The 22,325-nt window shown below is 39.2% G+C and overlaps 1 protein-coding gene across 1 annotated transcript in view; it reads left to right on the forward strand.

Moving 5' to 3' along the window:
* LOC122558830 (rab GDP dissociation inhibitor alpha) overlaps window positions 1-22,325 on the forward strand; it is a 53,434-nt gene that overhangs the window by 15,935 nt on the left and 15,174 nt on the right. Inside the window, exons 2-5 of the mRNA XM_043707642.1 lie at window positions 9,129-9,236; window positions 12,764-12,863; window positions 14,174-14,308; window positions 19,745-19,943. Of these exons, the coding sequence (XP_043563577.1) occupies window positions 9,129-9,236; window positions 12,764-12,863; window positions 14,174-14,308; window positions 19,745-19,943 (542 nt within the window). The remainder of the gene's footprint in view (window positions 1-9,128; window positions 9,237-12,763; window positions 12,864-14,173; window positions 14,309-19,744; window positions 19,944-22,325) is intronic.

A 22,325-nucleotide genomic window follows, 5' to 3' on the forward strand; every position in this document is an offset into this window, starting at 1 on the left:
GCAGAAAAGAGCATACTATTAGCTACTAAGCTTGTGGGAAGGGAGTTCAAATAGTAAAGAGATTCTAGCTCCGCACTTAGAAAAATTCAAGTTAATTAAGAAGTCAGCATGTCTTCTTGAAAGGGAAATTATGTTTAATTTATTGATGTTCTTCTGACGGTGTTACATGCACTGTGGATAAAAGGAAGCCTGTATTAAAACACGTTTCAAAATTATGGGCCTATTCTGCACAGGTGAGAAGTTTCACTTAGCCTTGTGAGACTTTGGAACTCTGGAGGCAGGTTCTGGATCAGTGGTGCTGGAAGAGCACAGCAATTCAGGCAGCATCCGAGGACAGCCTGAATTGCTGTGCTCTTCCAGCACCACTGATCCAGAATCTGGTTTCCAGCATCTGCAGTCATTGTTTTTACCTCTGGAGGCAGGGTCATTCAATATTTTCAAGATTGTTGTAGACTTTTTTCTTTCGGCAAGAGAATCAAAGGTTGCCATAGGTAGATGGAATGTGGAAACCAAATTGGTCATGATAATTTGAAGGGCAGAGAGGCCTGGGGCTCTGAAGGCCCTCCTCTGCTCCTAACTTTGCTGTTTGTATGTTCAAGGCTCCCTGTTTTCTGGGGAGAAGAAGAACCACCTAACGTTTAGCTTACTGCTACATCTGTAAGGTTCTAATGCATGTCTGCAATCTGAAACCAAAATAATCTACCATGAGTTGCAATTTTGTTTTATGAATCTCTATTTTGTCTGAACTAAATTGACAGCGTTTCAAGCCTGTTCAAGTAACTAGTGTGACTACTGTACATTTAAGAGGTGTGCTCTGTCCTTTTTGCAAAAAGGTGTTGCCACTGGGGTACCAAAATGTCTCCTCCAGACAGGCAATTGGTAAACAGCTTTTGAGTTCTTCCTGGCTTTGTTTTTAAGGAAGTGAGACAAAAGAATTGAGTGGTTGGACTTAGGGTTCAAACAGATAGAGGAAGGCTTTTGATTTCCTTATTCAGTTGAGGGTTTTCCACTGAGCCAAAACTTGAGTTCCTGTCTGTTTATAGTCAAGTCTTAGACAGTGAGGCTTCCTCTTAAAAATTAATATGGTCAGATTGTTTCTTTGCTCTGGACTGGAGAGAGCCAGCGCATAATAAGGGTTTTGCTGAATTTCATTTTTGCCTAAGAGTTTGTGGGATGCTGCCTATATTGGAACAGTTGATGATTAGTTAAATTAATACAATATCTTGTTAAATGTCTTAATAGAGTTAGTTATGCCATTTTTAAAAAATAAATCTTAACTGTTGTAAGAATGAAGTATTTTGTTAAAAGCCTATAGGTGGACCAATCGAATCACACCTGAAATATAGTACCTTCCATTTGCCTTTAAATAGAAATTTAGGTTCTAGGCTATCTCCTTTCTATAGTACTATGGATGGATGGGTCTAGTCTGGTCTATAACACTAACCCTTTTAAATTTTAGGTGTGTTCTAGTTCTCTTCTGAAACTTTTTTTTAAGAAGACTTCTGTATTATACACCCATGTGAAGGGACCAAAACTGCAAAGTAATCCGGAAGAGGTCTAGCCAATGATATAGGAGAAAGCGAGGACTGCAAATGCTGGAGACCAGAGTCAGAGTGTGGTGCTGGAAAAGCACAGCCAGTCAGGCAGCGTCCGAGGAGCAGGAGAGTTGATATTTTGGACATAAGCCCTTTAATACATATCATTGGCCTTGATGATGACCAGTTCATTTTATCAGTTAGCGCATTGCTTTGACTGCAACATTTCCACATTGTTTAACATTTATTCTCAACTTGTCCACAACATCACCTACATATTTGGCTCTTCCCATTTTGGCAAACTTAATTAAGTGTACTTTGTTTGTCCCATGCATGTATTTAACACTGAGCCCAGGGGTTACCACATGTAATCTGTTGTACTGGTTTTGGTAAACAGTCTTTGCACTGCAGAGGCACCGCAAATTTAAACATTCGTGTTTCTTATTTTTCTCTTGTTGGTCTTGGACATTTGTATGTTTCTCAGATAAAAGGCAGGTATCTGCCAAATAGGCTATAGCATTGCAAGAGTTTATTCAGCCTTGATGCTGATATTAAATACCTGTAAGGTGATTGCCAAGGCTCTAAAATAGTGTTACACTCAGGTGTGGAGAATTAGGGCTATTACAAGATAATGTATCTGAGGGCCCTCCTGTGCAGTGGTAGAGTCCCTGCTCCTGGGCTGGAAGGCCCAGGTTCAAGTCCCACCTGCTCCAGAAGCGTGTAATATCATCTCTGAACAGGTTGAGGAAAATAGGTTAAATGTTTTTAAAAAAATTAAATTTATAAAACTTCTACAAAACAGCTGTTGAAGCATAGTGGTAGTGTCCCTACCTCTTGTGAGTGTTGTGGAGCAGCGACTGAGGGGTTCAGGTCTTTGAAAGTTGTAGTGCAGGTAGACAGGGTGGTTGAGGTGGTGTTTGGCATGCATGCCTTTGTTGCTCAGACCATTGAGCATAGGAGTTCAGACGACACGTTGAAGTTGTACAGGACATTGGTGAGGCCTCTTCTGGAGTACGGTGTACAGTTTTGGTCACCCTGCTGTTGGAAGGATATTATTAAATTGGAGAGGATTCAGAAGATTTTTGCCAGAATGTTGCCTGGACTGAAGGGGTTAGAATTATAAGAGGCTGGATCAGCTGCGACTTTCCTCCCTGGAGGTTGAGGGGTGACCATAAACAGGTTTATAACATAATGAGAAGTATAGATAAGGTGAATAACTAAGATCTTTTCCCGAGGGTAGGGGAGTTTAAAACTTCAGGCATATTTTTAAGGTGAGAGGAGAAAGATTTAAAAGGGACCTGAGGTAGTGTTTTCAGAGGGTGGTCTGTATGTGGAACAAGCTGCCAGACCAAGTGATAGATGCAGGTCCAGTAACATGTAAAATATATTTGGATAAGTACGTGAATAGCAAAGCTTTGGAAAGATATGGGCCAAATGCAGGCAAGTGGGACTAGTTTAGTTTGGGAAATTTGGTCCAGCATGAATGAGTTGGTCTGAAGGGTCTGTTTTCATGTTGTACGACTGTGTCTCTGAGCCAAAAGACCCATGTTGAAGTCCCATCTTTTCCAGAGGTGTGTAAGAACCTTACTGAACAGGTTCATGACAAAATATATATACTTAGAAATTACTTGCCTATTTTTCAGGGAATGCATCCAACATGAGTTTGGGTTCTTGTGGTTATTTTTGGGTTTTTTGGGGGTTTTACTTTGACTGATGGATCATGCTCCTGTTTTAACATTTTAGCATTTATTTTTTAACTTTGTTCTCATCATATGGGTGACTGTTGTCCAGCCCATCGTGAGATACCTTGGGGGGGGGAGAGAATCGTGGTAGTAAGGAGACAATCATTCTGAAGTGCTCTGGATTATGTTCAATATGGAAGTTCAGAACTTTTGGATGAGTGAAATATTCAACCTATTTTGAATGGCATGTGACTTGGAAGTGACATTAGTTCTCTGGGGAAAGGCTCTTCTTTATATTAATTGTCTTGTGAATGGATAGATCTCAAATCTAAGATCTTGAGTTTCATGTCTGCTAGGCTACCAAGGCCCATTTACTCGAATTAGATCAGTCAAGTTGAGGAAATGTTGGCAGTGAGCAAGAATTGTGATTTAAAAGGGATGATATTGAAATGTATACTAATGATTGTAGCTATTCCTCCTAAGGGAAAACAATGTTAAAAATCTCAACACCAGATTATAGTGCAACAGGTTTAATTGGAAGCACACTAGCTTTCAGAGTGCTGCTCCTTACCACCTGATGAAGGAGTAGCGCTCCGAAAGCGAGTGTGCTTTCAATTAAACCTGTTGCACTATAATCTGGTGTTGTGTGATTTGTAACTTTGTGCACCCCAGTCCAACACCGGCATCTCCAAATCATGCCTCCCAAGGGATTTACTGTCATGGTATGCAACACTTGTCCATCTTACACTATCCTCACACACATGACTGAATGAAGCCACCCTGATACCTTGTCATTTCACTGTGCCTAGTTTGACCGCTCTTTCTGCCAGGTGAAAGTGAGGACTGCAGATGCTGGAGATCAGAGTCGCTATTAGTGGTGCTGGAAAAGCACAGCAGGTCAGGCAGCATGCGAGGAGCAGGAAAAATCAACGTTTCGGGCAAAAGCCCTTCATCAGGGAATTCCTTATGAAGGGCTTTTGCCCGAAACGTTGATTTTTCCTGCTGCTCTCATGCTGCCTGACCTGCTGTGCTTTTCTAGCACCGCCCTTTCTGCTGCCTTCCACTTTGCACTCTGGTTTGTAACTTTTATTTTAGCTTTGGACATTAAATCAAAATATTGACATCATTGTTTCTGGAGTTCTTTTTAATTTTGCAATCTCACATACCTCTTTGTAGTCCCATATAGTACAGAAGAGGTTCTTTGACCCTATAATACCTCTGTATATTAAATATCAGAGCTAATTTCAAAAATTAGATGAGTTCAAGTAGGTGGCACTACTTGAAAGAAAGTGAGGACTACAGATGCTGGAGATCAGAGCTGAAAATGTGTTGCTGGAAAAGCGCAGCAGGTCAGGCAGCATCCAAGGAACAGGAGAATCGACGTTTCGGGCATCCTGAAGAAGGGCTTATGCCCGAAACGTCGATTCTCCTGTTCCTTGGATGCTGCCTGACCTGCTGCGCTTTTCCAGCAACACATTTTCGGCACTACTTGAAAACCAATATTAATGCGTCTCTATCCAATTGCTTGAAACTTAGCAGATAAATGTTCGAATCATTTGCCTTTTTTCAAAAAAGAAATCACTGGTGGAAAACTGATACATAATTCCCAGTACTAACAAGTTCTCCCACTTTAAAAAGTATTGCCTGTTCTTAAACCAGATATTAAAGTTCTGTATGTATGAGGAAGGCTGCAGTGCCACGATGATTCTCTCTGAAACTCAACCCTATATACCAATGAAGGGTGATGTGTGTGTATTGTACCTTGCCAGAGATTGCCAGACTTCTTTTCAGTATTGCATTTGTTAAGTGAGGCAGCAGGTGGTTTTGTTTGCATGTGGAGCTCTATTATTGGACCCAATTTATATTGAGAAAGAGTCACTGGACCCAAAAATGTTAACTCTGATTTCTGTTCACAGATGCTGCCAGACTTGCTGAGCTTTTCCAGCTATTTTTGTTTTTCCCTTGCTGTAAATTGGTTGGCTATTGTAGGAATGAGTCATAAAGCAGAGGGCACTTAGGACATTACCAGTTTGTGATCGGTCTTCGATTTGCTGGGGAATGTATTGCAATGAATAGTGTATTCTATGAAGCAAAAAGCCGGAATTCTGTATGACTCCACGTTTATGTCAAACAGGGCTGCACTTCTACTGTTAGTTCAGGGAGGCTTTTAAATAGCTAATGGCAAATTTGTATTACAAGTTTTCAGACTATCTGTCATGTCTCTCTTGCAGTTATAATTTGGTGTTTCTGTATCCTGTAATTTTTGAAAAATGGGGTTTTTGCTTTTTTTGATCTTGAGGTAACTAAAGGAATTGCTGAGAAAATTGGCAGCTATTGGTTCTCAATTTACAAAACTTGGAATAAAATTAGCCTCTGATTCAACCTTTTTGAGTATCAAAGCCCTCTTCAATGAGACCAGCAATTCCATGGTGCACCCACTTTTTTTTATCAGCTGAATTGATTTCTCATAAACGTCACATTTACTTGGATTTACTACAGTTATACCTTACTTGAGAGGTTTGCAACATAGTACATATGTCAAACTATCAACCTCTGCTTGGCCTCTATGCGTTGCTGCGTATCCTGAAGTCCGCCTTGGAGGATGACCACCTCCAAGGGACATTCAGACTTGGATCTGACCACCGCAGTGTTCCCCGACTGGGAGGGAACATCCCGTCTGGCGATCGTTATGCGGTGTCCACTCATCCGTTGTCGAAGCATCTGCTAGATCTCGCCAGTATATCACGCCTTAGGGCATCCTTGCCTCCAGTGATGAGAGTGACAGTGTCAGTGAGTCACATGAGTACCTGCTGCGCATGTGGTCGGTGGTGTCCCCATGTCTAATAGGAATAATAGTGGTGAACAATGTTGTCAAACTTAATCCCACGTGCACTTTGCACCAGTATCATGTGTCAGTTATTCAGTGATCTTTCGAATATATTTGTGTTGGCAGTGCACACAGGATACCTGGGATCACCTGACTTTGGAACTGTACTCCAGAAGTCAGGAGTTTGGGAGAAAGGAAGAAAAGTAGAAGGTGGGGGAGGAGAACTTTCTATTTCCGATTGTAGTACAGTTTTAATTCACTTCTAGGAAGAGGTTTAATGAGAGCATGTTTTCCTTCATTTTTTGACAGAGGTCAGTAATGGAAAAAGCTTGTGTTAAGTGCATAATTGCATCAGCTCCATATTTGTGCTGGTTCTCAGGATTTCTGGCCTCTAAATGTGTAGTTACAAATAAGGCACTTTTTAATCTGCTTCTCTAGTCTCTAGTTTCCCATCTCAGTAAATAAAATGGCATTACATGTCAGGTGCAATATTGTTTTAAGCCTTCTAAATTGATAAGATGAAAAATCTTGTGACTTGAATTTTGTGACAGACCATCAAATACTCCAATAATAATTTAAACTTTTTATTAAGACCCCTCAATTAAGAAAGTATGAGCCTGCAACCCGACTTGGTTATTACTCGAATGGTGAAATCTAACTATCGTTGGAGGATTTGAGCTACGGGGAGAGGTTGAATAGGCTGGGGCTATTTTTCCTCGTGTCAGAGGCTGAGTGGTGACCTTTGTAGAGGTTTATAAAATCATGAGGGGCAATGGATGGGGTAAATACACCAGGCATTTTCCCAGGATACAGGAGTTCCCGAACTAGAGGGCATAGGTTTAAGGTGGGAGGGGAAAGATATAAAAGGGACCTGAGGGGCAACTGTTTTCACGCAGAGGGTGGGCATGTATGGAATGAGCTGCCAGAGGAAGTGGTGGAGGCTGGTACAATTATAGCATTTAAAAGGCATGAATAGGATGGGCTTGGAGGGGTATGGGCCAGATGCTGGCAAATAGGACTAGATTAATGTGCCACCATGTCGCCCACAAGACAACTTCTGGACGACATGGATGAGGGGACCGAAGGGTCTATTTCCATGCTGTACAGATCTATGACTTGACTTCAATTAAGTGTTATGTCTGAACATGCCCAGGGTTCAGTTCTTGTGTAGTGTTGTTTTTCGAAGTTCTGCTGTTGAATTGTTTTGGTGTTAGATTCTTTTTCTGTCTTTCAAGCTTATGGTGTGAATTTTTTTTTTGATTCGATAGATTCTTTGATCTCCAATATCGATTTATATTTTCAGAGACCTCGAGGTCTGCAGCTTCTCTTCTCATCAAAAATAGCTCCTTTGTTCCTTGTTACATTTGGGTTTAGCTGTGTGCTTAAAACACAGCCTTTTCCTGCACTTAACTCGTTTTACTTCAAAACATTGCTACTGCAGGAAGATCTAATTGTTCCTTTGTCATGAGGCAGCAGAATGTCAAATAAGTGTTATCTCCCATCTCCCAGGAAACAACCTGTTTGTTCACAAGGATGGCTAATTCTGTCCTGCTATAATTCCTTTTATAACGATTGCTCATTCATCTCCAGGAAGAGTTTTGCTGCTGCTTTCACTCTAAGTTTTTTTTTGATTTTCTTTTTTAACCAGTCCATGAACAGTTAATACAATTGATTTAAGTTTTTGATTGAACAGAATATGATTAGTTAATCAATTTGTTGCTGAGTTTAACACTACAGTAAGCTAAACTGGGTCCAACTTCATCTGTGTACATACGATTCTCCTTTATACAGTGATAAAAGGTAGTCTTCTAGGGCATTTTGGAGGATGGATAAGGTTGAAAGTCAAAAGGGTTTTTGGAGACTACTGAAAAAGCAACATTGAACGTTCAGACTTAAACTTGCTTAAGAAAATTGTAAAGTGGCAGAAATTGACACCAAGATGTTAGTTGGAAGTTTTAGCAATAACAAGTGTACTTCCACTTCAGAATAGATAATGACCAACACCACCTCAAGGCAACTAGGGGAAGTTGATCCTAGCCAGCACTGCCCCCACAACCTATGGATGAATTTTTAAATAAGGCTGATTGGAGATATTTCCTGTTTTAAGATGATTTGCTATTTTTATTCTCCATCTCTGAGACGACTTCTGGGTGTCCTAGAGAACATTTATCCCTCAGTCAGGACAAAGGTAAAAGTAAGAATTAACTGGCTAGTGATCAAACTTGATTTAAATAGAGCCTTTTCTATGCAACAATTGCTAGCCAAGAATGATCACAATACTTTGAACTTGAACAAATAATTGTTTCAATCCAGATGTTGCTTTTGTAGATATAAGAGGTGTGTTTTGTCCTGATTTCTTTTTAGTATGATTTGGGAGACCCCTGATAAGCAGATTATAAGAAGATAAACAACTTATGAAACTTTGGGGGTGTCTCTTTTTGTGTTAAAATGGAACACTAGAAACAGCCTGAATGGGTGTGGTCGAGCTCTCTCAGAACTGGAACTTTTAATTTTCCTCAGCAACAGTTATTGCTAAGGTCTCAGTAGGGTTGGAAGCCAGTGAATCTCTGCTGATTTGCTACACACTGTCAGTTTCTCTCTGGATATGTTTTGTCCTAGGCTGTTGGAGTTGCACGCAAGACAATTTTTTTTTTCTGAATTTGTTAAGGGTGTGTTTATGGAATGTTACTATAATGGAACCGTTAGTTAGGGGTTACTGGTATCTGTTATTTGGTTAAGGTATTCTAAATTCCTTTCTTTGTATTTTAACTATTTGAGTGAATTTGTATTTGGCTTAACATCCAGTAGTTTGACCAAATGAATTGCATCTGGAACACAGCACCTCAAATTTACTTTCTTTAAAATAAGAAACTGTTGGAGTCTAGGCTACCTTTTTAATAAAGTTTGAGGGGGTCTGGTCTGATCCATAACACCTTGGAGAAATTATTATTGGAGTTTAAGATTATCATTTATACGAACGTAAATTTGTATGCTCTTTTTAACCCCTCATACTTTCTTTTTTCTAGCCAAACAGCAGCCTCCTGTTTCCAGGCATTTAATTCTACCTTTTGTTTTGTTTTGAAGGAATGTATCTTGTCTGGTATCATGTCAGTGAATGGAAAGAAGGTGCTTCACATGGACCGGAATCCCTACTATGGAGGAGAAAGTGCATCAATAACTCCTTTGGAAGATGTAAGAGGATCCTATTTCTCTTTTTTGCTTTTGTTTTATTTGGATCTTTCGTGCTGTTATCGCCCTCTGTTGGAACTATTTCAGTCAATTGTCTACACAGCCACTGAAATGGCTGCCTGCAGTTGCAATATCAGTTAAATTTTGACACTAAGCAGAACTTTGCAACATTTGAATAGTCTGTCAACAAATGTTTTCTGTCTCCTTGTAAAAGTAGTTGACGTACTTGCTATAGGTGTGAATTGTGCCTTTTATTTTTCCTGCCTTTCATCTCTCTGCAGTGTCCATACCTGCCAGTCACAAAGAGGTTTCGGCATTCTGGAAGGTCTACCAAAATTGTCAACTTTGAGCTTTCACAAAACTCCTTTTTTGTTTATTGCTACTCCATTTCTACTTTTCCCCATGCCATCAATGAAATTCTAGTTCTGTTTCTGGATGGCAGTGTTCATCTAATTCTACTAAGAGCTAAAAACTGTGAACTGTGTGTTTCTTTTTAAGTTCTTTGGTTTAATGCATTTTTAACTTGTTACTGTTTTGGGTTCCCTGACTGAAGTAAGCACACTAAAGTATGTATTAGATTCACTGAATTACAGTTACTTACTTGCCCTGCCCTGGCCAAATGACTGACTGATGGTCTTAGGGCCAACTATTTCCAATTATAACTGCTGTACCATTTGAGGTTTTCCAATTTGGCAGGAAGATACAAAAAGCAAAATGTTAGTTAGATTGTGAATGAATGATTGCAGAATATTGCAATACCGAAACATCTGGGAAACTTAGCACATGACTCTCAAGGTTGGATCAAATGTAGTGTAAGTAATGAGCAACACACCTGGAGCGTGAAGTTTTTTGTTTGAAGAAGTCTGAGCAGATAGAAGGGAACTAGTAGATATGTTGTATTTGGACTTCCAGAGGCTGTTGGGCAAGATTACTTTTTGTGAGGTAAGTTATATGTGTTGGACAAAGGATATTGTCATGGATAGAGAATTGGCTCATGAGCAGGAAACAGCAAGTGGTGATAGGGAGTTCGTTTTCAGGTTGGTGACGTGGGACCAGTCAGGATCAACTTTTGACTATATATTAATGGCTTGGAGGAAGGAAGTGAATGTACTGTAGCCAGATTTGCAGACAAAATAAAAATCGGTGGAAAGGCAGGTTGCGAGAGGGAAACAAACAGTTCGGAGAGATATTGATAAATTATATAAATCCAGGCAAAATGTTGGCAAATCAGATATAATTGGAAATGTGGAGTTCCTTTTTGGAAGGGAGAACAAAAGAACATAATATTATTTAAATGGAGAAAATCGCCGAAAGTTAGCGCACATGTGCAACAAATAATTAGCAAGGCTGTATACCTCTGACTGTATAATTGAATTTTGACCTGTTGAGTTTTCAAGGCGGTTGGAGTAGAAGAGTTGGGAAGTCTCGCTGCAAATGTACAAGGTACTGTTGAAATAATATCTGTGGTACTGTGAGCAGTTCTTCTGGTCATATTACTTGAGGGAAATTACCAATTCATTGAAGGCTGTTCAGGATATGTTCATTAGGATGATCCCTAGTGTGGATGGATTATCTTATGAGCTAAGCAGGTTTGGACTGTGCTCACTGGAGTTGAGAAGAATGAAAGGTTTGTTTATCGCATTGTTAGTGAGCTTGACAGAGTCAATATTGAGAGGATGTCTCTCTTCATGGGAGGGTGTAGAATCAGATGACATAGTCTGACAATCAAGAGGCACAATTTAAGACTGAGATGAGGAGGAATTTCTTCTGAGAGTGGCGTGTCTTTGGAACTCTTTGCTACAGAGAGCTGTGGCTGCAGAGTCTTCGTGCATATTTAAGACCTGAAATTTTTGATGATGGGGGATTAAGGCTCACAGGGAAAATACAGGAAAGTGGACATGAGGAATGTCTGGTCAGCCATGTTCCTACCGAATTGCAGAGCAAGCTTGAGCAGCTGAACAGCCGACTCCTTTTCTATTTCTTATGGTCTTATTTACGAGGCTGATTTATTTTGGATTAGGTTAGATGGATGGAGGGGTTGGCTTTATGAGGGAAGGTTGGGCTTATGATCATTCAGGTTTAGAAGCATGAGGGGCGGCATGGTGGCTCAGTGGTTAGCACTGCTGCCTCACAGCACCAGGGTCCCAGGTTCGATTCCAGCCTTGGATGACTGTCTGTCTGTCTGGAGTTTGCACATTCTCCCCGTGTCTGTGTGGGTTTCCTCCAGGTGCGCCGGTTTCCTCCCACAGTCCAAAGATGTGAGGGTCAGGTGAATTGGTCATGCTAAATTGTCCATAGTGTTAGGTGCATTAGTCAGAGGGAAATGGGTCTGCATGGGTTACTCTTCGGAGGATCAAAGGGCCTGTTTCCACACTGTAGAGAATCTTAAACATAGGATTCTGAGAGACTAGAGTGATTTGGTTCTGAGAGGATGTTTTCCCCATTCGGAGTAATCTCTAGAACAAGAGGTGTCCCCTGAATGACAGATAAGAGAGAACTTCTGATTTGTTAGTTCCACAGAGTAATACAGATTTACACCCTTTAAATATTTTCAAAAGACAGATTTTTGATTTAAGTGGACTTGGGGTCAGGAAGGAAAATGGAATTGAAAGCCCAGCCATGTTAGCTGTGATTTTCTTGAATGACTGAACAGGCTCAGTGGGCCAAATGGCTTACTCCTGTTTCTTCTGCTCCGGCTGAATTTTTGTGTAGATTTTGTTGAGAACAGACAGGAGGTATTCTTTTTTTTTTCGTTGGCCTGTGGGTGGCCATTATTCATGTAATGGATCCCATTGTCAGTGAAGTGCATGTAATGAATTCATTGATCGCAACCTGTTACAATTTTTTTAAAAATGAAGTACACTTTTTTTTGTTTGTGTTTCTACTAATTGTTTCTTCTGCCTTGAAGAATAAAGCAGACAATGTCTAAATGAAATTGAGACATGATCTGGCTGACTGAGATTAGCTAACTACTAAGTCCATATAGAACAGGAAGGGAAACCTTCCTGGCTTAGCCACATGATGACCTTATCCATAGATTCTTCAGGGTGAACTCCTAATATAGGATTATTCCAAATACCCATTCAATCATCAACTCAACTGTAGATTGGTGTAAATAAGTTGCATCCAGCTATAGATTATTACCAGGTATTGAGGTTAAATTCTTAATACATAAAGGAAATTTAATGAGAATGGATTCGGGCAAATAGAACAGGTAATACTATAATAGCTCTCTAAAAGCAATTTTATTATTGTTCTCTGCCATTTGATTTGAAAGTGCCTTGACTTTTTTCAAGAAATATGCAGTGGAACAATTTACATTTGGTTGTTTATTGCAATAGAAGAATTTTGGGAAGGCACTTGGGAAGGTCTGAGGTTTTGAAAAGTGATGCATTATTTAATATGGTGAAGTGAATCTCAATTTGAGATTGCAGCCCTCAAAAAATGAGCAAAAACGCTACAATGTCTACTTTGTTTTTAATAAATTACCTGACAAAATGAAGCTAAATATGTTTTGCTTTTACTTTCAGCTGTTTAAAAGGTTCAAGGTTGCCGGAAACCCTCCAGAATCTATGGGAAGAGGCAGGGACTGGAATGTAGATCTGATACCCAAATTCCTTATGGCAAATGGTAATGAATAGCATATTCCATTTTATCATGTGAAAATGGAAAATTAGAACTGGAATTTCAAAATACATTCCAACTACAAGGCAAAATAATGGACATGTTAACTTAGCCAATTGCTAGTAGCATTCTGAGCTGGCTAAACATTTACTTGAGACAGAGATCAAATGCCTCAGGAATGTGAGCCATAATTAAGTTGTCACTGCTGTGCAGTACTGGGAGGTGTTGCCTTTTATGGTTGTATTGTTGACCCAAGACCCCGTCTTTGACAGTTCAGATGGATGTTTAAGATCCCACTATGCTATTTGAAGAGCAGAAAGGTCTCCTGTTGCAGTGGTTCCTCAGTTGAACCTCCCGAGTGATTTACTTGTGTGGGTTGGTTAGGGGAAGGGAGCTTAAACAAAGGGCGAAATAACCTTGTAAAGGAGCAGCATCATCACAGTGATACAGTAAAGGACATGTTGATTTGGCATCCATGATTGGGCTGTGTTTGTATACGATGTGCATTAAGAGTGGTTGAAAGTACTGCAAGATGTTTGGTATTAACACCCGTTATGTTTATGTTTGTACAGATTTGTTTTGGAAAGATGCAGTCAAAAAGTACCAGCATTTTGTTTTGTTTCAGCTGACCATAATATGTGGAATTTAGTGTAGAAAGTACTGCATCGCTTGTACCAGCAATCCTCTTTATGATTGCAAGTTTCCAATTTGTAGGGGCATGAGGAAAAGTTAGTGGAATGAGTTGAACTGCTCTTGCAAGGAATTGCATGAGCAGGATGGACGGAATGGTAGTCTCCTCACTGATATGTAACCATTCTCTGACTCTAGCGGTGTTCCTAACAAGAATGTGTTTATTTAACTAAGGTGTGTAGCTGCTAGTAACATAAATCATGGAAGGTGTACTTAATATCAAGGTGATGAACATGTTGTCAATCAAATAACTGTCTTGTCACGTGTAGCAGGAAGGAAAATCTCAGAAAACAGACAAAACTGCTTTTCCTTTTATTCTTAAATTCATCAGATTGAGTTGCCTATAATGACAGCAGCATTTAACAAATGTCATCTGTTCCAAAGGGTATAAGTCATACTGTGCCCTTGTAGACAGTAAAACTAATTGGAAAGCTTGTTTCAAGGCATGGAAGTAAGGTAGGGCCTGACCATGGATTTCTTTTTGGTTCTTCTCAACTCTTTCCACAAGTATCACCTTTGATCAATTGACTGCCAAAACATTCCAGTGGAATTCAGATGTCTATTTTCAATGTGCTATTGGGAAATTCTGTATATTTTACATGGGTTTTTGATGGTGGTTTTCTCAGGCCAGCTCGTTAAAATGCTGCTTTACACAGAAGTTACACGTTACCTAGACTTCAAGGTGGTCGAAGGAAGTTTTGTCTACAAAGCAGGGAAAATTCATAAAGTCCCATCTACAGAGACTGAAGCTTTAGCTTCTGGTGAGTAAAGAGCTTAACTGTTTTGTTTTTAAATTTTAATACTAAAATTTTATTCTGTCTGAGACATTTTTGTTTTTCATCCTTTTGAACATTTTAAAAAGATGCTGTGATGAATCCTTTAGAGTTATTGTTCGAGAACCAACCAGAAAGCAGACAATTCAGATTAGGTATTGAGCAATGGGGCTGGATTAATTAATAACCACCCAGTAAAGGCAATGGTGTTTGAATTTTCAATTTTTCTGTGAGGGTAAAGAAAAATGGATCTAAGACTTGTATTTGAAACTTCTTCTTAGATAATTACAAGGGTATGAGCTAAACTTTCTAAAGTGGAATGGGAAAATAAATTCGGAGCTGGGTCAAAAGGAATGTACTGACTGTTTTCTTTTTAAAAAAAACTCTTAAAAATGCAATCCAGAAATAGACAAAGACTCAGGATGCATCACGTGGTGAACTAAAGAAGTTAACAATAATGTTAAATTGAGGGGAAAAACATACAATACTGCCAAGCTTAGTTGCTGGTCAGAAGTTTGGGCAGAATTTAAAAACCTGCAAAGGAAAGAAGATAAATTAGAGTATGAGAGAAACTAGCTAGAAATGTAGAAACTCCTATCTGTTTTTATAAGTCTTTTCAACAAGAAAAAATAACTGAAATGAACATTGGTCCTTGAGAGAGTCTGTGGAATTAATAGTGAGGAAGTAAGAATGTGCTGAAAGTATTGCATGGTAATTTCCTAGAAATACTTGCAAATTTAAAAGGTGAAGAAATAATATTTTGGGGTTTCCAAACTCTATTGTCTGCCATTTTAAGCTTGGAGTGGAGAAGATTTTTTTTTGCTGTTTGGTGACGTCTATGTTGCAGCCCAAGATCAACCATCATAAGGGATAGAAGTCCTCTGTATAATTTATTGTTTCATACATTCTGCATTACTTCTGAGCTTTTGAAAGATTTCTTTTTGTCTTTTTAACTGTGGTAGAATCTGGTGCAGAAATGACCAAACTTCGAAATTGCATATCAGTCCAGTATTTCTTGAAAATGGAAAAGGCATTGTCAATTCGGCTGGTGTTTCTGAATTGTGCGAACGAGTTGTGTTCTGTCATTTTAGTGTCAAGCTTCTCAATTGACTTCTCGGTTTGTCACTCTTTCAAAGAATAATCAATTTTAAAAATTCTTTCCTCCATCACTTTTCTCTTCAGCCTTTTCTTTTGAAACACAGATGAATCTTAAGCCAATGACAATAACTAAATGCTTACATCAGTGATAAAAAACAATTTATAGGTTTTTAAATGGTCCCGTATCCAGCGAGTTTTGAGAGGATTTGTAGCTCCGGTTGGGGTTTGGATATAGGTTTGCTCGCTGAGCTGGAAGGTTCGTTGTCAGACGTTTCATTACACTACTAGATAACCTCTTCAGTGGGCCTGAGGCGAAGCAATGTTGAAAATTCCTGCTTTAGATTTATATGTTTGGGTTTCTCTGGGGTGATGCCACCTCCTGTTCCTTTTCTCAGGGGGTGGTAGATCTATCAACAAACACATAGTTAGACCCCATCTACCACCCCCTGAGGAAAGGAACCGGAAGTGACATCACAAGCAATAACATCAACTCCAAGAAACCCAAACATATAAACGGAAAGCAGGAACTTTCAGCATTGCTTCGCCTGAGGCCCACTGAAGATGTTACCTAGTAGGGTAACAAAACGTCTGACGATGAACCTTTCAGCTCAGTGAGCAAACCTACATCCAAAAAATCCTGTACCCATTTGGTGCAATAGGAAGAAGGATGCTTTCTGATGGGGTTAAGTTTTTTTTTGTGAGACATTCTCAATTTTGAAAAATTATAGGACGTTTTTTGTTTTGTCCTGCAAGTCAATTTTATATTTTGATCAGTTTTTTTTTCTAGTTTTGTGGTCACCTTCAGGATCGTTCTACCTGACTGTTATACTTGGCTCCAGCTACTGCTATCTAAATTACAACTTTGTTGTGTTTTAACTGTCACGCAGAAAAATGAGCACAAATAGGTTTCTCAAGGTTTTCTTTTAACATTGACTAACTTATGAGAAAGCCATCTCTGTAGTTGAGGACAGCAATGATGCAGAAGGGAGGTGGAAGTCGGTAGCATCAATCTTGAGTAAACAGCAAATTGATCATAAAGGACATTAGGAAAACAAACATGTGAGAAAATAAGAGAGGGAGATGATGCAATTTAACCAGAATTTCAATACCAGCAGAATGCTGACTTTTTACTGTTTTTGTCCTTGGGGAAAGGCAGAATATTCGCGGAATATGTTGCAAATCAGATCTCCATCTGATTATTTAAAAGCATCCACATAAATAAGTGTCATGACTTCACCAGATGTGTCCTCAAGGTTTTCCGTGAACTCTGAATTTGAATAGCTTGTTGAGCTCCTTTGTTTCAGTGTCACAATTGATTAAAAAGCAGCACCATCTTTGAACAAGGTGATTTACAAAAGTGTTGCACAAAGTTATTTCAGTTTGTTAAGTAAGGATAAATGCTTCACATGAAATTGAGTCTGAGATTGGTCTCTTAATTGTTCCTGACTTGGTTAAACATTGACTTTCTGGAGTGAAGGGCTTGGGTTAGCTGCTGTGATGGCTTCAGTAGTTGAGTATTTGGGGTTGCTTCCACAGGTGAACAGTGCAAAATAGGTCCTTGGAGGGCATTTCACTCTGGCACTGAACTGCAGGTTGTGACTCTAGGTAGCCTGTTTCAAAGCAGCAGTCTTTTAGCTGGTTTGCTTCTCCCTGTCTCCCTGTTGAGAAGCAGTAGCTCTATTTCTGTTCACAAGCTGGTTTCTCATAGAAAGGTACTTGTTCAGATCAAAACTTAAAACGGTTGCTATCCCAGAACCGTCTGATCATATTCCATAATGGGTGTTAGCTTGGCCTCTGCCTGGGGTGCAGACCATCCGTTATCTTTATGTTAAAATAATTAACTGTCTTGGCCATTTATCTTGCAAGGTTTTCATTGCCATGTTGTGGTGAGATAGAAAAAGCTAAACACATATCCAGGAAAGACAATTGTGAAGGAGTTTCTGTTTATCATTTGGAAATGGTCATTTCAACTTCAGAAGTTCTCATGTGATTTCTTCCTGTGCTAAGTACAATCTGGTCTCTGTGTCCTAAGATAGCTGCAGTCTATGCAACATTGGGAGCCTCTTATAAGCTTTTTGTGTAGATTTTAAAGACTTGTTGACTTTCTTTACAAAAAATATAATTGCACAGTGTGTCACAAATGCAAAAGCAAAAACAGCAGATGCTGGCTGCTACTGGTCTGGCAACGTCTGTGGAGATTAAAACATTGTTCACATTAAAACATTGATCAGACCTTGCAAAGTGTTTTCCTTTAATTCTGGGATGATTGACCTGCTGTCAAGTTCGATGACTATAAAACTTGCTCCAGCATTTTTTGATATTATGCAAATTGAAGGAATTCACTTGGAATGGCCGGTAACCAAGAACTGATCAAAACTCTAGTGAGGAAAATGCTAAACTCCATGAGAAGAGATTCATTACCTAAGCACTTGGAAAGCAGTGGTAGGATCAGATAGAGTCAGCATGGATGTACAAAACGGAAATCATGCTTGACGAATCGACTGAAATCCTTCAAGGGTGTATAACTTAGAGTTGATGAGGAGGAGCCAGTAGATGTGGTTTATTTGAACTTTCCAAAAGCTTTTGAATCTCCCACAATGAGATTGATGTGTAAAATTGAAACTCCTGGGATTGGAAGTAGTATATTGAGATGGATAGAAAACTGGCACAGAGGCAACAGCAGGAATAAATCATTTAGTTTTTGTATGGCAAGCAGTGACGAGTTGGCTACTGCAGGATCAGTGCTATGACCTGAGCTATTCATACTAACAATTGAGAAAAGGGAGCTAAATGTTTTATCTCAAATTTTGGGAGATGATGTAAAGGTGGGTGGAATGTGAGCAGTATGTAACTTAATTTGTTTTGCTAAGCGACTGGGAAAATGCATGGCAGATGCAGTATAATTTGAATAAATGTACGTTTATCCACTTTTGGGAACAAAGACTGGAAGGTAGATGATTATTCGAATGGCTATAGGTTAAGTGAGGGGAATGTGCAACCAGCCCTGGGTGTCCTCGTGTATCAGCCACTGAATGTGCAGCAGGTACTCTAGAGCAAGTGGTATGTGGGCTTTATAGCAAGAGGATTTGAGTATTCGTGTAGGGATGTATTGCTGTAATTCTACATGGCCTTGGTGAGATCACTGATGGAATATTGTGTGCAGTTTTGAGGTAGAATGTTCTTGCAATTGAGGTAATGTAGTAAAAATTTACCAGCGTGATCCATGGGATGGGAAGATGTATGAGGAGAGATTTGGGATGAAACTCTGGCTTTTAAGTGGTATGTTTTGTCCTGGTTGTTTTTAATGGAGAGGTTGAGACAGAGGCGGTGAGTGGTCTGTTCCAAGTCAATCAAGTCAGCAGCTTGTGATGCCTTGGATGTTTTTCAAAGTTGGAGCACGAGAAGCAGCGAGAATGGGTGATGTCAGGCTCCCACAGAATCAGGGTTTTAGTTTAGCTCTCAACAGTTATTGAGTTTTTGAAGTTGACTGGAAGCTGGCTCTTGCTCTTGTTGTTCATGGGATGTTGAAATACTGGAACAGCTGCTGTTAGTAGTTACATAATCTATCATTTTTCAATAGTGTTCGATTTATTCCAATCCTTCATTTGTTTGTGTTTTAACTGGGGTAAGAATAAATATATGTTTTGCTTAAAGCTGAGAGTAGTTTGACCAATTGAATTGCATCTGGAAGACAGCACCTTGCACTTTCCTTTTAAATAGTGTAGGAGTTAGGGTCCAAGCCAGCTCCTTGAGATATCTACAAGGGGTTTGGATGATGGACAGTGGGCAGAACAGGCTATTGAGTTGGATAATAAGCCATAAGCATCACAAATGGTGGAGCAGGCTCGATTTACAGATTGACTGACTTTGTCCTATTTTCTATATTTTGAAAATTCAGGCGTGACTCGAGTTCTTAATTAAACTTATAGAAGCCATGAATTGTTGTGATATGATATCCTTTCATCTTTCTGCAGTGCATTCATGTTCTGATGTATCTGTGAAATGATTTTAGAGGTGTGTTATTTGATTACTTCGCGGCACCGTTTTTCTGCTTTTAATGTGTTTACCCAAATGGCTAGCAGCATATTACAGGTGTCAAGCAGTTAAATCTTAGATTACTGCAGCAGTTACATATAGGCACGATGATGTGGCCAGTAATTTAAAATGATGAGCTTTAAATGGGCTGGTGAAAGATCCTTCAGCCAAAAGTGTCAAGTTGATGAAGGGGAGCATGATGTCAAACGTTGCGACCTTGCAGAAGGAAATAAGAAAGTTCAACTCTCCATTGTGGTAGTAAATATTTATTTATTTTTCCCTTTTTTTTAGATCTGATGGGCATGTTTGAAAAACGCCGTTTTCGAAAATTTTTAATGTTTGTTGTCGGTTTTGATGAGCATGACCCGAAAACAAACCAAGGTGTTGAACCGAGAAAGACGACCATGCGAGAGGTCTACAAGAAATTTGACCTTGGACAAGAGGTCATTGATTTCACAGGACATGCTTTGGCTCTGTATAGAACAGATGAGTATGTTAACATTTGACTTTTACGCCCTTTTTTAAGCTACAATGTGCAACAATAGCAAGCTTGTATTTATATAGTGCCTTTTTAATATTATCAACCATCATAGGGACATTATAAAATGAAGTATAAATGATACTGAGCCACAAGCTACTGGGTTGAAATTTTGGTCAAAGATCTAGGTTTTAAGGAATGCCTTAAAGGAGGAAAGTCAGGGAGAGAGGCAATTTCAGAGCATGGGGCCCAGGCAGCTGAAAGATATGATCATCAACGATGAATCAGTTCTATTTGGAAAGGGACTGAATGTATGAATTGGGAAGTGTTTCTTTTTCCTTTCAACCCAACTCTACCTTTTTTTGAGTCCCTTCTCCTGCAAATAATGTATTTAACTCCTGCTTTTAATAACTGCCTTCACTGCTCTTTGGATAAAATAATTCCACAGACTCAACTCTTAGACTTCTCCTCTCCCTTTGCTTTTAAATTCTGTTTGGCAGTCTCTCTCCTGTGAGGGGAGGCCATTTTCAGTATTTAAGTAACAAGTTTCCTCAGGATCTTCTATCACTCCAGAAGATACCTCTCACTTTTTCAATTCCCATAGACATAGACATAGACTCAACCAACCCAAGCCTTTTCCCTTAAATTTGTCCCTGCATTAATTAAATAAACCTTCCCTGAACTACAAATACAATTTTGTCCCATTGCAACATGAGACTGGAACTGTACATTGTACTGTAGACTGGTCTCACCAGTGCCCTATATAATTGCAACATAACTTTGCTACCTTTTTTTAATATTCCATTTCGCTTTTGATAAGTGACAGTATTCCATTATCTTTCCTAATCACTATTGTACCTGCATGCAAAATTTACAATTCATTTGCAATCTTTCTTCATTTAAATAAAATGTTGCTTTTCCATTCTTCTTGCCAAATTGACTAGAATGAGAGGAGTGCAGGTATCTCAGAAGATTGTGGGATTGGAAAAGATGGGTAAGACCAAGGCAGTGGAGAGCTTTGAAAAACAGGATGAGAATTTTAAAATCAATATTGGGAACCACTTGTCCAGTGATCATAAGGGTGATAGGAGAATGGGGCAGGAATCGTGCAAACAGTGTGCAATGAAACAATGTACATGACTGTTTGGATACGGATGGATTAGAGGAAATTTAGTCTTTAAGTCAGTTTTTTCAAATTGGTCCACACTCATGGTTCATTATAGGCTATGAGATGTACGAAAACCACTGGAGACAATTTAAAATAAAGTTTGGAGTCAAAGGAAATATTTAGGAACTGTTTTATTCAAAGTGTAACCAAGCTCTTGAATAAGAAAACAACTGAAGTGAGACTGAGTGCAAATAATACTTGCTGTCACTCATTCTGTTTGTACTGTTCAGCAGTATTCTTCTAGCTTAAAAACGTTAGTGTGGTGCTCAATGTTGAAGCATCAGTGAAACAAAGCATGTTAAGGGATGCTTTTAAAAATAGCTTTTGAACATTATGGAAAGTTGTGAGTGAGTAGACAAACAAGAAATTGTTTCCATAAATTCTCGTGTTCAAGCAGGTATTAACAAAAAAGAAAAGGCTTTGTTTCCCTCACAGGTTATTTAAACTTTAAGTGGTTTGCCAAAGGGACTGCTGTGACAGAGTCTGAAAAGTTTTTAAACTAGAACTGGATAATGAAAAGGAATGGAATTCAAGGAGAACAGTTACAATCAAATTGATCATTGTCTTATCAAATGGAGGAACATCCTTGAAGCTGAAAGGCCTATTTATGTTCCTTTATTTGTTTGTGGTAACTATTTTAATAAGCTATCATCATTGACCAGTGTTCGGCAGGTGCTTTATTGGGAAGACAGAGTGAACACTTGGGTGTGGTATAAAGCAAGTGTTCACCATCAAGGTTGCTGTCTTATGGATAAGACATTGTACAACTTTTAGACAGGATTTGGTCAGATACATGCAATGACCACCACTGTTCATTCAAAGCATATAAAATAGGAGCAGAGTTAAACCATTCAACCCTTCTAGTTTGCCCTTGTATCCCACCATAACCTTGGATAATGTTTTGCCTAATAAGAATCTGTATCAACGTCTGCCTTAAGATGGTAATTATCCTGTTATGTTTGCTGTTTTTCTTAGTTTTTTTTTCTAAATGTCCTCAGCCAACAACTTGCTTCAAGCCTCTGCCAGTTGCTGATTGCTAAGTTAAATCCAAGGGAACTGACTTCTACCAGAGATTTAGTACAGGTATAATGGAGGATGCCAACCAGCCAAATGTTTCACTGTAGTTGAGTCTGTTGGTAATGATGGGGTGGTGTTCATTATTGCGATTTGATACTGATGTACATTCTGCTGAATAAGAAGGCTAGCTGAGCTCTATACAAGAAGTT

This window comes from Chiloscyllium plagiosum, chromosome 18, assembly GCF_004010195.1.
Source record: "Chiloscyllium plagiosum isolate BGI_BamShark_2017 chromosome 18, ASM401019v2, whole genome shotgun sequence".
NCBI classification, from domain to species: domain Eukaryota; kingdom Metazoa; phylum Chordata; class Chondrichthyes; order Orectolobiformes; family Hemiscylliidae; genus Chiloscyllium; species Chiloscyllium plagiosum.